At 39.3% G+C, this 14,981-nt stretch overlaps 1 protein-coding gene across 4 annotated transcripts in view; it reads left to right on the top strand.

Annotated features, from left to right (window-relative positions):
- The first annotated feature begins 845 nt into the window (after positions 1-845).
- The window catches only part of LOC128684914 (uncharacterized), a 60,510-nt gene continuing 46,374 nt past the window's right edge, over positions 846-14,981 (top strand). For 2 of the 4 annotated variants that reach the window (XM_053771267.2, XM_070099119.1), the window contains exon 1: positions 846-1,049. In XM_053771267.2, coding sequence (XP_053627242.1) covers positions 967-1,049 — 83 coding nt within the window. In that variant the 5' untranslated portion in view covers positions 846-966. The remainder of the gene's footprint in view (positions 1,050-14,981) is intronic. The other 2 variants (XM_053771268.2, XM_070099126.1) reach the window with 2 other exon arrangements.

Here is a 14,981-nt window from a genome sequence, read left to right on the forward strand (position 1 = left end):
GTGGCTTAGCGCTTCTTTTTGATAATAATAATAATAATAATAATAATAATACTTGGCCTAATCGGGAAGTATTTTTACTGCTCTTATTTGCCAAAGGAATTCCTGTTCTCATTTCTTTTACCAGTTTAGGGCAAATTTATCCCGTTCATAGGGAAACATCGCTTACTATGGCGAAAACTGTCAGTGGCCCTTAACAACAACACTGTTTCACTGTCTACATGGTTTGCGCTTCTTTATTATAATAATAATGATAATTGGTCATGATTATAATACTCTGCAACATCTCTGACCAAGATCTGGACTCCTGATCCATCTATAGGGTCTACCGTGCCCACTACTGTCCTCCCGGCCCCTCAAGGAAGGTTCCTTGACACTGGTGAGGGGCTCTTGATCTAGGGAATTGGATCTGTGCTCCAGTTCCCTGAATTTAACCTGAATGCCTTCCACATCATCTCACAGGCGCTGTATAAACCTACGGGTTTAGCGCTCCCCCATGATTCCTCCCTGGTCTGGTGGCTAAAGCTCCCGCTTCACACACGGAGGGCCCGGGTTCGATTCCCGGCGGGTGGAAATTCCGACACGTTTCCTTACACCTGTTGTCCTGTTCACCTAACAGCAAATAGGTACCTGGGTGTTAGTCGACTGGTATGGGTCGCATCCTGGGGGACAAGATTAAGGACCCCAATGGAAATAAATTAGACAGTCCTCGATGACGCACTGACTTTCTTGGGTTATCCTGGGTGGCTAACCCTCCGGGGTTAAAAATCCGAACGAAATCTTATCATCGTCCAGCTTTGGACAACAAATCTTTCTCGTACCATCGGGAAGTCGGGTTCGATACGGCTTACGCCGCCAGTGACCCTTATAAACCCAACAGAAAGAAGACAGCATGGCCAGGATGCTGTCCTTGTTCACACTTGTATAACCTCACAATACATCATCCTCAACATCAGGACAGTGTCCACCATGAAGAAATTCGTACGTAGCAGCTATTCGCTCAAGCTGAAAAAAATTAGCCTGGTAATTGAGAAGAAGGAAGAAAAAAAAAGGTACCAGCGATTTTGTTCATTTTGTTTAACTTATCATAGCTTTCATGGGTTTATATAATCATTCGACCAGGGATGAATATGGTCAATATATATATTTGGCAGATTCGCTTCCAAAAACCTAAAAAAAAAAAAATAGTTGGAGCAATCTACAGACTACCTCACACCTGACCCACCACGGAGCCTGGTCACAGACCGGGCCGAGGGGGGGGGGGGGGGGGTTGACCCCCGGAACCCTCTCCAGGTATACTCCAGGTATATTCCAGGTGTACACACCCTTGAAGGCAGGTTCCTTGATGATGGTGAGGGGCTCTTGTTCTAGGGAATTGGATCTGTGCTCCAATTCCCTGAATTAAGCCAGAATACCTACCACATTCCCCCCCACAGGTGCTGTATAATCCTACGGGTTTACCGCTTCCCCCTTGATTATAATAATAATTTTCGCCTACATGATGAGTCATCAGTAAATAATTTATTACTGCCTTACATAACACTGGCTGGGTGAGTTAGTGGACAACCACGATATTGACGAATGTGTCAGGATATTTCTACACAAAACCCATAACCTCTATAATAGACATTGTCCAATGAAAATGAAGCAGATCTCAGCAAAGCGACTAAACAACCCCGGCTTACAAATAGTATACTTAAATCTGTTGGTAAAAAACATCTACAGTAGGGCCCCACTTTATGGCGTTTTGCTTTATGGCGTTGCGTTAATACGGCGATTTCAAATTATGACCTGGCTTAGCGCTTCTTTTTGATTATAATAATAATAATAATTCAAATTATGACCACAGTATACAGCTCCCCGTCTTCCTAATACGGCGTGCCCCACCCTGTTTGTTTACATTCTCCATGAGCACTGCATCTCCATTGTGTTTGGAAACTTTCCAAAATTTCAAGTATTTTTAAGGTTATATCGTATTTTATATATACATACTCTGATAATTATACTTATGTGTACCTGTACCTGAGTCAACTTACACACTGCTGGCATGCACGTGCACATTAAAATCACTAAGAGTGTCTTAATAGTCTTGAAGATGCCATAATAATAGTGATAATAATAATAACACAATAATAATCACTATGAGGCGCATTAAATATCACATAAAACATTAACGTAGACATTTTGCTTAATCCATCTATGATATTTTTTCAAAATTATATTACGTATATTACGTGTGGGTAGGGTGGCCATACCTACCACACCTAACTTCTTACAATAAACACTACTCACTTATCACCCTACATGACGACTACAAATATTTTGTGGTAATTAATGAGTGTACTGCGTGTGTATTTTACTTTTTATTGTTTTTAATGCCATCTTCTATTGCTAACTTAATATATGTTAGTTTAAACTTATTGTATGACATTTATAAGTGGTAACAAGTGGCGTTCTACTTTCCGGTGATGTCTGCTTTCCGGCAGTAGCCGGAAAGCAGTGGGACCCTACTGTATACAAAAAACAACTCAGACAGAGTCTAATAACAAAAGAACTAACAAAACAATACACCTCAATACCTATTAATCTAATACGGAAGTCCAAACAAATGTATTATGTAAACAGATTTAATGAAATAAAAGGTGATATTAAAGACCTGGAAAACCTTATCGGAAATTTTGGGCTCTAAAAAACTGTCTAGAAACAGAAAGATTAACTTAGCGAAACCAGACAAATCACACATACAGCTTATAGACACTGCCAGCAAACTTAATGTCTTCTTTTCTACTATAGGATTGAAACTAGCAAGCAAAATCCCAAATGCACATATTCAGCCACAAGACTACCTCACTGGTAGTTACCCACATACATACTCTATATCTAGCACCAGCAAATCCTATTGAAGTCTCTCTAATAATTAAATCATTAAAAAAAAGGCAGGAGACCTAAATAACTTGCCACCAATCATCTATAAATAAGCAGCTCGTGTGCTATCCCCCATTATTGCAGCACTTTGACAAATCTGTTGAATCTTCAACATTCCCATCTATACTCAAGCCAGCAAGGGTTATCTTGATCCTCAAAGGAGGCAATCCTACAGAACTCAATAACTACAGATCAATATCTAACTTGCCTTTACTCTCAAAAATCTTTGAAAAAATAATACATAAACTAATTTACTCCTATCTCCTATCCCATAACATACTGAACCCCTGCCAGTTTGGGTTTAGGCCAAAAAAAAGCACGATTGATGCAATTACAGTATTCAGATTCTCAAATTACTACAGTGGACCCCTGGTTCCCGAAGTTACCGGTATCCGATAAATTCGGTTGCCGATGCATTTGATCGAAAAATTTTTGCCTCGCTTCCCGATACAAAACCCGGTATGCGATACGATTCGTACGAGACGTATCCACTTGTGGCCTGAACTCCCCCGCGTGTACCAGTGTTTACAAGCCAGCCAGTGTGCGCGCATCTAAGGATACGTTCGGTACATTCCATATTATCCATATTATCACTGTTTTTGGTGCTTGTTTCTGCAAAATAAGTCACCATGGGCCCCAAGAAAGCTCCTAGTGCCTACCCTTCGAGACCAGGGGTGCTAATGACTGTTGAAATGAAGAAAGAGATAATTGCAAAGTACGAAAGTGGAGTGTGTGTGTCGGAACTGGTCAGGTTGTATAGTAAACCCCAATCAACCATCTCTACTATAGTGAGCAGGAAAACGGCTCTCAAGGAAGCTGTTCTTGCAAAAGGTGCAACTGTGATTACGAAACAGCGACCGCAAGTGTTAGAAAATGTTGAGAGACTGTTATTGGTGTGGTTAAATGAAAAACAGATAGCAGGAGATAGCATCTCTCAAGCGATCATTTGTGAAAAGGGCGATGAAAATCACCCTCACACAGCTATTGCAAGCCATGCTGGTGACTATTTCACTGACAATGTTGTGAAACACTTTAGGAAAGTCATAAAGGAACGAGAGGTACAGGCCTCTATGGACAGATATGTTGTGCGACAGAAGTCCAGTGACTCTCAAGCTTGTCCTAGTGGCATTAAAAGAAGAAGGGAAGTAACCCCAGAAAAGGACTTCCTACCTCAAGTCCTAATGGAAGGAGATTCCCCTTCTAAACACTAAGACCATCCACACTCCCCTCCTCCCATCCCATCAATCATCACCAGATCTTCAATAAAGGTAAGTGTCATGTAACTGTGCATGTCTTCTTCAGTTTGTGTGTATTAAAATTAATATTTCATGTGGTAAAAATTTTTTTTTATTTCATACTTTTGGGTGTCTTGCACGGATTAATTTGATTTCCATTATTTCTTATGGGGAAAATTGATTCGCTTTCCGATAATTTTGGTTTATGATGAGTTCTCAGGAACGGATTAATGTCGTGAACCGGGGGTCCACTGTATATATATTATCTGGGGCTCTTCATAGACCTACGGAAAGCATTTGATACAGTAGACCATAATATCTTCCACCTAAAACTAGAGCATTATGGGGTCAAAAGACACTCTCAATTACCTAAAATCTTATCTAAGTGACAGACACCAGTATGTATACACAAATGGCTTGATAAGATAAGATTTTCTTCGGATTTTTAATCCCGGAGTGTTAGCCACCCAGGATAACCCAAGAAAGTAAGTGTGTCATCGAGGACTGTCTGACTTATTTCCATTTGGGTCCTCAGTTTTCTCCCCCAGGATGCAACCCACACCAGTCGACTTACACCCAGGTACCTATTTGCTGCTAGGTGAACATGACAGCAGGTGTAAGGAAACACGTCAAAATGTTTCCACCCCGCCAGGATTCGAACCCGGGCCCTCCGTGTGTGAAGCGAGAGCCTTAGCCACCAGGCCACCGGGGCGTGACCTCCATTATTCAGCCTGTAGTTGTTGGAGTGCCACAGGGAAGTGTTCTAGGCCCACTACTCTTTCTTATTTACGTACATCAGTGACCTCCCAAATCCATCGCAACTCCTTAAACCAGTTCTATTCGTAGATGACACCACTTATGTCTTCTCCCACCCAAACCCGGCTATACTTAGCGACACTGTAAATAGTGAGCTACATAAAATATCAAATTGGTTGACAACCAACAAACTCACTCTCAATATAGACAAAACCCACTTCATGCTTTTTTGAAACAGAGCATTAAATATTCAGGTAAACATATCGATAAATGGCTCACCTATTACAAGACACACTGAGGGCAAATTTCTAAGTCTACACCTTGACTGTAATCTTAAATTTCAGACCCACATCCAGCATATAATTAAGAAAATTTTCAAAATGGTAGGCATCATTTCCAAGATATGATACTATGTACCTCAAATGGCACTCCTTACTTTATATCACTCTCTAATATACCCTTACCTCACCTATGGTATTTGTGCTTGGGGATCCACCACAGCCAATCACCTTAAACCTTTATTAACCCAACAAAATGCTGCTGTGTGGATGATCACAAACTCCAGTGCCAGACAACACACCCAACCACTCTTCAAGAGTTCGAACTTACTTAATATACAAAATATACAAACTTATTATTGTTCCTAGTGCTGTATAGCCCTTGTGGCTTAGCGTTTCTTTTTTATTATAATAATAATTATTGTGCCTACTATATACACAGAACATTAAACCCCCGTATCAACCCTCTACTCAAACTTCTCCTAGACAGCTTCAACAGAATACACAAGCATAACATGAGGCACAAAGTACTTTTTGATATCCCTCATGTCCGTTTCACGCTATCCAAAAAATGCAATGCACATAAAGGGCCTGAAGATCTGGAACTCTTTACCCTACCCAAAGCAGCAAGAGGTCCCCTGCCCACAAATCAATTTAGGACTATTCTTAAAAATTATCTCATCTCACAATAACAACCATACCCACACTATGCTAATCTCTGACCAAATTTGAAGCAACTCTCCCAAATATTTTATTATCCTTTAACTATTAAGCCATTATTACAAACTTAAAAGTGTATGACTCACTAAATCGTAATGGCACGATTGCAAACAAACCATACCACGGGTGGGGTTTGATCCCGCGGTCAGAGAGTCTCAAAACTCCAGACCATCGCGTTAGCCACTGGACCAGCTAGCCACAATAAGATTCGTCCAACCAGGTATATTTCTACACCATAGGAAGGTTAGCATAGGCACCACTGTGACCACAAATGCAAGTTTTTACAGACGAATCTCCAGCTAGCGTGGCCGTGACGAACTCTAGCTCAAGTTCTCTCAAAGCCGTTGACTGGAGCTTTGAGACTCTCTGACCGTGGGATCAAACCCCACCCGTGGTATGGTTTAAAAATGTATGTCTGTATCATAAATTGTACTACCTCATATTCAGTCAAGTCAGTAAGTCATTCAGTCAAGTCAGTAAGTCATTCAGTCAAGTCAGTAAGTCATTCAGCTAAGTCATTCAGTCAAGTCAGTAAGTCATTCAGCCAAGCCATTAAGTCATTCAGCCAAGCCATTAAGTCATTCAGCCAAGTCAGTAAGTCATTCAGCCAAGTCAGTAAGTCATTCAGTCAAGTCAGCTAGTCAGTAAGTCATTCAGTCAAGTCAGTAAGTCATTCAGTCAAGTCAGTAAGTCATTCAGTCAAGTTAGTAAGCCATTCAGTCAAGTCAGTAAGTCATTCAGCCAAGTCAGTAAGTCATTCAAGTCAGTAAGTCATTCATTCCTGCCAGTAAGACATTCAGTAAAGTCAGTAAGTCTTTCAGTCAAGTCAGCAAGTCGTTCAGTCAAGTCAATAAGTCATTCAGTCAAGTCAATAAGCCATTCAGTCAAATCAGTTAGTCATTCAGTCAAGTCAGTCATTCAGTCAAGTTAGTAAGTCATTCAGCCAAGTCAATAAGTCATTTGGTCAAGTCAATAAGTCATTCAGTCAAGTCAGTAAGTCATTCAGTCAAGTCAGTAAGTCATTCAGTCAAGTCAGTAAGTCATTCAGTCAAGTCAGTAAGTCATTCAGTCAAGTCAGTAAGTCATTCAGTCAAGTCAGTAAGTCATTCAGCCAAGTCAGTAAGTCATTCAGCCAAGTCAGTAAGTCATTCAGTCAAGTCAGTAAGTCATTCAGTCAAGTCAGTAAGTCATTCATTCAAGTCAGTAAGTCATTCAGCCAAGTCAGTAAGTCATTCAGTCAAGTCAGTAAGTCATTCAGCCAAGTCAGTAAGTCATTCAGCTAAGTCATTCAGTCAAGTCAGTAAGTCATTCAGTCAAGTCAGTAAGTCATTCAGTCAAGTCAGTAAGTCATTCAGCCAAGCCAATAAGTCATTCAGCCAAGTCAGTAAGTCATTCAGTCAAGTCAGTAAGTCATTCAGTCAAGTCAGTAAGTCATTCAGTCAAGTCAGTAAATCACTCAGTCAAGTCAGTAAATCACTCAGTCAAGTCAGTAAATCATTCAGTCAAGTCAGTAATCATTCGGTCAAGTCAGTAAATCATTCAGCCAAGTCAGTAAGTCATTCAGCCAAGTCAGTAAGTCATTCAGCCAAGTCAGTAAGTCATTCAGTCAAGTCAGTAAGTCATTCAGTCAAGTCAGTCACACTCACCTCTTTTGAAGTGTACAAAGTAACACTTTATTATGGGTATTTCTTGTCTTACATCTTTGTTTACTTTGTTACATGTAAGACTTAAATGCTTATAGGTTTTCTTGGCACTTTCAGCAACACTGGTGTGCCTACTGGGTGTCATGATTGCTTGGTAGATACAAATTAAATGATCAAAACACAATTTACAAACACAGCTACCTTATAGCAGAGATGGACTGGACTGGACACTATGAAGTACGAATTGTGGGGTGGTTTGGGGGGGGGGTGGCAGCAGATGGTAGGAGGTCTGCCTGGTTGACCCACAACAAGGCGGCCACTTCAGGAAAAGCGATTTTTTTTCCTTTCCACAAACTGAACCGTGTTAAATTTAATGTTACATAAAATTGTGCCGCATTTCTTCAGTCGTGCTATACCCAAATCGTGCCAAATAAACTCGTGCTAAATGACGGTCTACTGTAGTCTGAGCAGCTCTCAGCTACTTTGTGTAACTGATCGTATACTGCACACTCACTCATGACTGGTCATGTAGCAACAGTCACACATGAGTGTCCAAGTACTCTCAATTACACAAGGTACCCAGAACTTGCCACGTGGAGGCGGCTGCTCTTCAAGTTCCTTTTTTTTTTTTTTTTTTTTTTTTTAAAATATACGTAACAAATAATAAAAAGAAATCCAAGGTCAACCAAATTTGGCAATATGTAACAATAAACAAAAAAAATCCGAGCTCAACCAAACTTGGCAGTGAAGAATTTAATGACTTTTTGTGTTGCTCGGAGGTACGTCTTCAGGCCAGGTCTCTCCTTTGGGTCCCGCCTGAGGCCCTTCAGGGCCATGGTCTTCAGCTGGTAGGGCTTACGATCCATTATTCCAATAACCTGTTTGATGAGCAGGGCGACTCCCACCACATCACTTTTTTGGGAACAAATTCATTCAGTATCAGCACTCGACCAGCCTTCTGGAATGAAATAAGTTCGTATCTCAAGGTACCACTTTATCAGCTGCTCTAGACACTGTTTCAGAGCACTGCTTCTAGATTTGTCAGAGACCTCTTCACTCAAAAAGTCTAACTTTTAAGTTAGTCAGTCCAGTCAGAAAGTCATTCAGTAAGTCAGTCAAGTCAGTAAGTCAGTCAATTCTGTAAGTCATTCAAACAAGTCAGTCAGTCAGTTATTCATCTCATAAACTCATATACAGCCTCTCCTCACTTAACAACAGAGTTCCGTTCCTAAGACCACGTCGGTAAATGAATTCGTTGTTAAGTGAGGAGCATACTATGATGGTTGTGGGTTTGTGTCGACCATCTTTGATATTGTTTTAATGTCACCATAGCACCATTTATAACATTTCTGATATATTTTTAAATGTTTATACAGTAGTGTACTGTGTATTCTAATAAACAGAATAGAGGAAGTCAACTCTAATATACATTATTTAGGTATTCATACCAGTCAGAGAGCCCATCGTAACTCTGAGGCCTTGGTAAAGGATTATGTCGCTAAGTGAGGAGATGGAGTATATACACCTTCCATCCAACTTACAACCTGCTCGACTTATGACCACTCGGCTTATGACCATGTTTTTTATGCCAAATTTCTGGGAAATAAACAACTATTTGTGTTGTACACAGTGTTTATTCTAAACCTTACAGTATAAAATACAATACTACCAACAAAAAGTAAAGTAAAACATGAAAAACCAACATAAAACAATAAAATAAAGTCATTACAAAAATGTTTTGTTGATATTCAATAGTAAAGTTCGACTTACAACCATTTCGACTGACGACCGGTTTCTCAGAACCAAACTCGGTCACAAGTCAGATGGTAGGTGTATATAAATATGTATATTTTTTGACACAGCTGTTTCCCACCAAGGCAGGGTGACCCAAAAAGAAAAAAACTTTCATCATCATTCAACACTTTCACCATTCATACATAATCACTGTCTTTGCAGAGGTGCTCAGATACGACAATTTAGATGTCCCTCCAAACTGCCAATATCCCAAATTCCTCCTTTAAAATGTAGGCATTGTACTTCCCACTTCCAGGACTCTAAGTCTGACTAACCAGTTTCCCTGAATCCCTTCACAAAATATTACCCTGCTCACACTCCAACAGCTTGTCAGGTCCATTCACTCCTAACACTCATGCACATATGAATGGAAGTCCAAGCCCTTGCCCACAAAACCTCCTTTACCCCCTCCCTCTTATAGTGGTACTTCTAAACTCCTGTTTGGGAAACATGCAATTGACTCATGAACTGGTGCAAAAGGGACACCCTCTCATCCCCTTGTCTGTTCTGCATGTCCATAAAGCCTGTCAGAGAAACTCTTGCCAGTGAACTCAATATCTGGTTCTCGGGTGATGGTACCTTGGTATATAGACACTACATTGTCCAGGATTACATTTGTTGTCCATCTTAACATATTCTCTAGATCCAGACATTACATGGTGTGAGCAGCTCTCAGCTACTTTGTGTAACTGATCGTGTACTGCACACTCACTCATGACTGGTCATGTAGCAACAGTCACACATGAGTGTCCAAGTACTCTCAGTTACACAAGGTACCCAGAACTTGCCACGTGGAGGCGGCTGCTCTTCAAGTTCCTTTTTTTTTTTTTTTTTTTTTTTTTTTTTTTTTTTTTTTTTTTTTTTTTACAATATACGTAACAAATAATAAACAAAAGAAATCCGAGGTCAACCAAATTTGTCAATATGTAACAAAAAATAAACAAAAAAAATCCGAGCTCAACCAAACTTGGCTTTGAAGAATTTAATGATTTTTTGTGTTGTTCGGAGGTACGTCTTAAGGCCAGGTCTCTCCTTTGGGTCCCGGCTGAGGCCCTTCAGGGCCATGGTCATCAGCTGGTGGGGCTTACGATCCATTATACCAATAACCTGTTTGATGAGCAGGGCGACTCCCACCACATCACTTTTTGTTGTGACAGGCTGGCCCATAGCAGCTTCATAACAGGTCCAGGGGCTGAATTCCAAAAACTTGTCGATGCGGTTCTTTTCATAGTCACCATAAACCCAAGGTTGGCCTGGGTGAGTTGAAAGTCCAAAATCAATTATAGAGGTTTTTGGGCATTTTGGGTCGGTTCTGTCTACCATTACATTGTTTTGTTTAAGGTCCAGATGGACAATGCATTTTTTGTGGATTTTAATCAAATTCTTGATGATGCTTTCTATGGCTTTTAGCCAAAACAAATCATCTAATTTTTCCCTACCTATCTCCTGGTTGTGGCTAAGTGTTTCAAGGTCCTCTAATCCCAAAAAAGACATAAAATAACAACCTATCTCAGGAGACAGACCCAGAAGTTTGGGAGCTCCACCTGCACCATTGAGTTTCTCCAAGATCTGGGCCTCGCGCAGACAATCCGTTTCTCGGGTATTAGGATCAAAGATGTTTTTGAGGACCACTGGTGTGTCGTGTCCCGGAAGATTCCAGAGCTGGGTCTTACCACACCCTCCATAACCGAGGTCCTTAATTTTAAGGTCCTTTTCATTTTCCAGAATCCACTTGGGATCAACAGATTTCTCCCGAAGTCGGCGAGAGTGTATTTTGAACCAGTCCATTTTTCTCTAGGCGACGGACTTAGAGGAAGAAGCAGCCGCGATAAAAGTGAGCACGCAAGCTTTTCCAATCAGCCGACTGATTTATATATAGATTTGCTAAGAAAGCTCCCAGGGATATACTCTCAATAGTCAGTCAACTATTTTATATAGTCAGGGGAAAGTTCTTGAATATTAAAATTTACTGAGAAAACACCCAGAGATATATTCTCAATAGTCAGTCAAGTATTTTATGTAGTCAAGTTAGAATTCTTGAATATTAAAATTTACTAAGAAATCACCCAGGGATATGTTCTCAGTAGTCAGTCAACTATTTTATATAGCCAAAGGAATGTTCTTGACTAAAATTTACTGAGACAACACCCAGGGATATATTCTCAATAGTCAGCCAACTATTTTATATAGTCAAGTTAGAATTCTTGAATATTAAAATTTACTAAGAAATCACCCAGGGTTATATTCTCAATAGTCAGTCAACTATTTATATAGTCAGAAATGCACTTGAATATTAAAATTTACTGAGAAAATGACCCGTGATATATTCTCAATAGTCAGTCAAACAGTTATATAGTCAAGTTACAATTATTGAATATTAGTCATACGTCTGCGATAGTGAAAAGCAATGACGAATATTTCTTTTGGATGAGTTGTTGTGAAGAAGAGTAATGGTGACAGTGTTGTTGATATATAGTGACAGAGTGTCTAATGCACTTACCTAAGGGTAGTTGCAGGGGTTGAGTCACAGCTCCTGGCCCTGATGTGTAGTATACTGTGTGTGTGTGTAGTGATTGTTGTTCATGTGTAGTGATGGTGTTGATGTGTAGTAATGGTGTTGATGTTTAGTGATGGTGTTGAAGTGTATAATTGTGTAATGATATATAAATGTGTATTGGTGTTGATGATATGCAGTGATGTTTGTGTGTAGTGACGTTGATATGTAGTGATTGTGTGTAGTGACATTGATATGTAGTGATGTTTGTGTGTAGTGACGTTGATATGTAGTGATGTTTGTGTGTAGTGACGATATGTAGTGATGTTTGTGTGTAGTGATGATATGTAGTGATGTTTGTGTGTAGTGACATTGATATGTAGTGATGTCTGTGTGTAATGACATTGATATGTAATAATGTTTGTGTGTAATGGCATTGATATGTAGTGATGTTTGTGTGTAGTGACGTTGATATGTAGTGACGTTTGTGTGTAGTGACGTTGATATGTAGTGACATTGATTTGTAGTGGTGTTTGTGTGTAGTGATGATGATATGTAGTAATGTTTGTGTGTAGTGATGTTGATATAGTGATGTTTGTGTGTAGTGATGTTTCTGTGTAGTTGATATGTAGCGATGTTTGTGTAGTGATGTTTGTGAGCAGTGACGTGATATGTAGTGATGTTTGTGTGTATTGACGTTGATATGTAGTGATGTTTTTGTGTAGTGACTTTGATATGTGGTGATGTTTGTGTGTAGTGACATTGATATGTAGTGATGTTTGTGTATAGTGACATTGATATGTAGTGATGTTTGTGAGTAGTGATGTTTGTGAGCAGTGACATGATATGTAGTGATGTTTGTGTATAGTGACATTGATATGTAGTGATGTTTGTGTATAGTGACATTGATATGTAGTGATGTTTGTGTGTAGTGATGTTGATATGTAGTGATGTTTGTGTGTAGTGACGTTGATATGTAGTGATGTTTGTAGTAATGTGTTGTAGTGACGTTGATATGTAGTGATGTTTGTAGTAATGTGTTGCAGTGATGTGAAATTTTGTATAGTTATGTATCGTGATTTAGAGTGGTGATGTATAGTGGAACCTCTGCACTTGAATTTAATTCTTCCCTGAAGGCTGTTGAAGTGCCGATCTGTCCGAGTACCAAACAGATTTTTCCCAACCAATTATCTTTTTGGTTGGTTGTTATCACTAACCCTCTTAGGCCCCATTGTGACTTTTTTAAACAAATAATGCAGCGTCTCATCACTTAGCGATGTACTCATTTACCAAAGCCGTGGACTTATGATGGGTTCTCTGCCCAGTATTCGTAACTAAATATTGTATATTAGAGCTGATTTCCTCTGTTCTGTTTATTACAGTACACTTCACAGTACACTTCTGTTTAAACATTTAAATATATACCAGAGATGTTATAAATGGTGCAAAGTGACATTAAAACAATATGAAAGATGGTTGACACACCTGCACTACCATTATAGTATCCTCACTTAGCGACGAATTAATTTACCGACGTGGTCTTAGGAACAGATCTCTGTTGTTAAGTGAGGAAAGTGTGTGTATGAGTTTATGTGATGAATAACTGACTGACTTATTTGATTGACTTACTGATAGACTTGACTGACATACTGATTTGATTGATGTACTGAATGACTTGATTGACTGACTGAGTTACAGACTTGACTGATTTGAATGACTTGCTGACTTAGACATTTTGGCTGAAGAGGTCCCTGACAAATCTAGAAGCAGTGCTCTGAAACAGTGTCAAGAGCAACTTATACTTTACCATCAGCTGTATAATGTACTGCAGGGTAATATAACCCAGAAATCCATTACAGAATTTATGCACACTTCAGTATGCTATACATAAACACACTAATTTATTATTATTAAATTTTTATTGACTGGCCGATTCCCACCAAGGCAGAGTGGCCTGAAAAAGAAAAACTTTCACAAATATTATTTAATTTTAAAGGAAACAAGATGATTTTATGTATAGTGTAATAAACTAGTTCATTGTTGTAATGTATTATGTTATTTTTACTGGATAACCCGTAAACGTTCCATACGTATATATACGTTCACTACTGTACTGCCCCAAATTATTTGAGAAAAAAAAAACATTCTTGTTTTAATAGGAAAAAAGAGCATATGGTACCAGGCATCCCGAATTATTTTTATATGGTGCACAGTGAGTGCTCACACCCATTCTCACATGTCTAGGCGACTCAGGCTTATCATGGCAATGTTAAATGTAGGACACATAAAATGTATATGTACGTTTGGGGCACTAGGATAAAAACGTATATATATGTTTGGACCGTCTACGGGTTAAGACTACAAATGTAGCAGAAATAATAGTATTTACCTTAAATTGTGGGTGCTGGTGTTTGTAGATGATTGTGAAGAGAGTGGAGAATTATACTGCAACTCTACTGTGCTGAGGTGGATGGTAGAGGTTCTGGTACCGGAGGTTGTACTGGAGTGTCTAACTTTTATGTCATTCACTCAGTCTAGTCAGTAAATCATTCAGTCCATCAAGTTATTCAGTCAGATCAGTAAGTCATTCAGTCAGGTATGTCATTCAGTCAGGTCAGTAAGTCAATCAGTCAAGTCAATAAGTCATTCATTGAAGTAAGTCATTCAGCCAAGTCAGTAAGTCATTAAGTCAGTTTAATAAGTCATTCAGTGAAGTCAGTAAGTCATTCAGTCAAGTCAGTAATTCACTAAGGCAAGTCAGTATGTTGTTCTGTCAAGTCAGTAAATCAGTCAAGTCAATAAGTCATCCTGTCATGTCAGTAAGTCAGTCAGTAAAGTCATAGTCAGTCAGAGAAGTCAATAAAATACTCAGTCAAGTCAGTAAGTCATTCAATCAAGTCAGTAAGTCATTCAGTCAAGTCAGTAAATCATTCAGTCAAGTCAGTAAATCATTCAGTCAAGTCAGTAAGTCATTCAGTCAAGTCAGTAAATCATTCAGCCAAGTCAGTAAGGCATTCAGTCAAGTCATAAGTTCAATCAGGTCAGTAAGCCATTCAGTCATGTCAGTAAGTCATTCAGTCAAGTCAGTAAGTCATTCAGTCAAGTCAGTAAGTCATTCAGCCAAGTCAGTAAGTCATTC

The sequence above is a fragment of the Cherax quadricarinatus genome, chromosome 5 (genome assembly GCF_038502225.1).
Source record: "Cherax quadricarinatus isolate ZL_2023a chromosome 5, ASM3850222v1, whole genome shotgun sequence".
NCBI classification, from domain to species: domain Eukaryota; kingdom Metazoa; phylum Arthropoda; class Malacostraca; order Decapoda; family Parastacidae; genus Cherax; species Cherax quadricarinatus.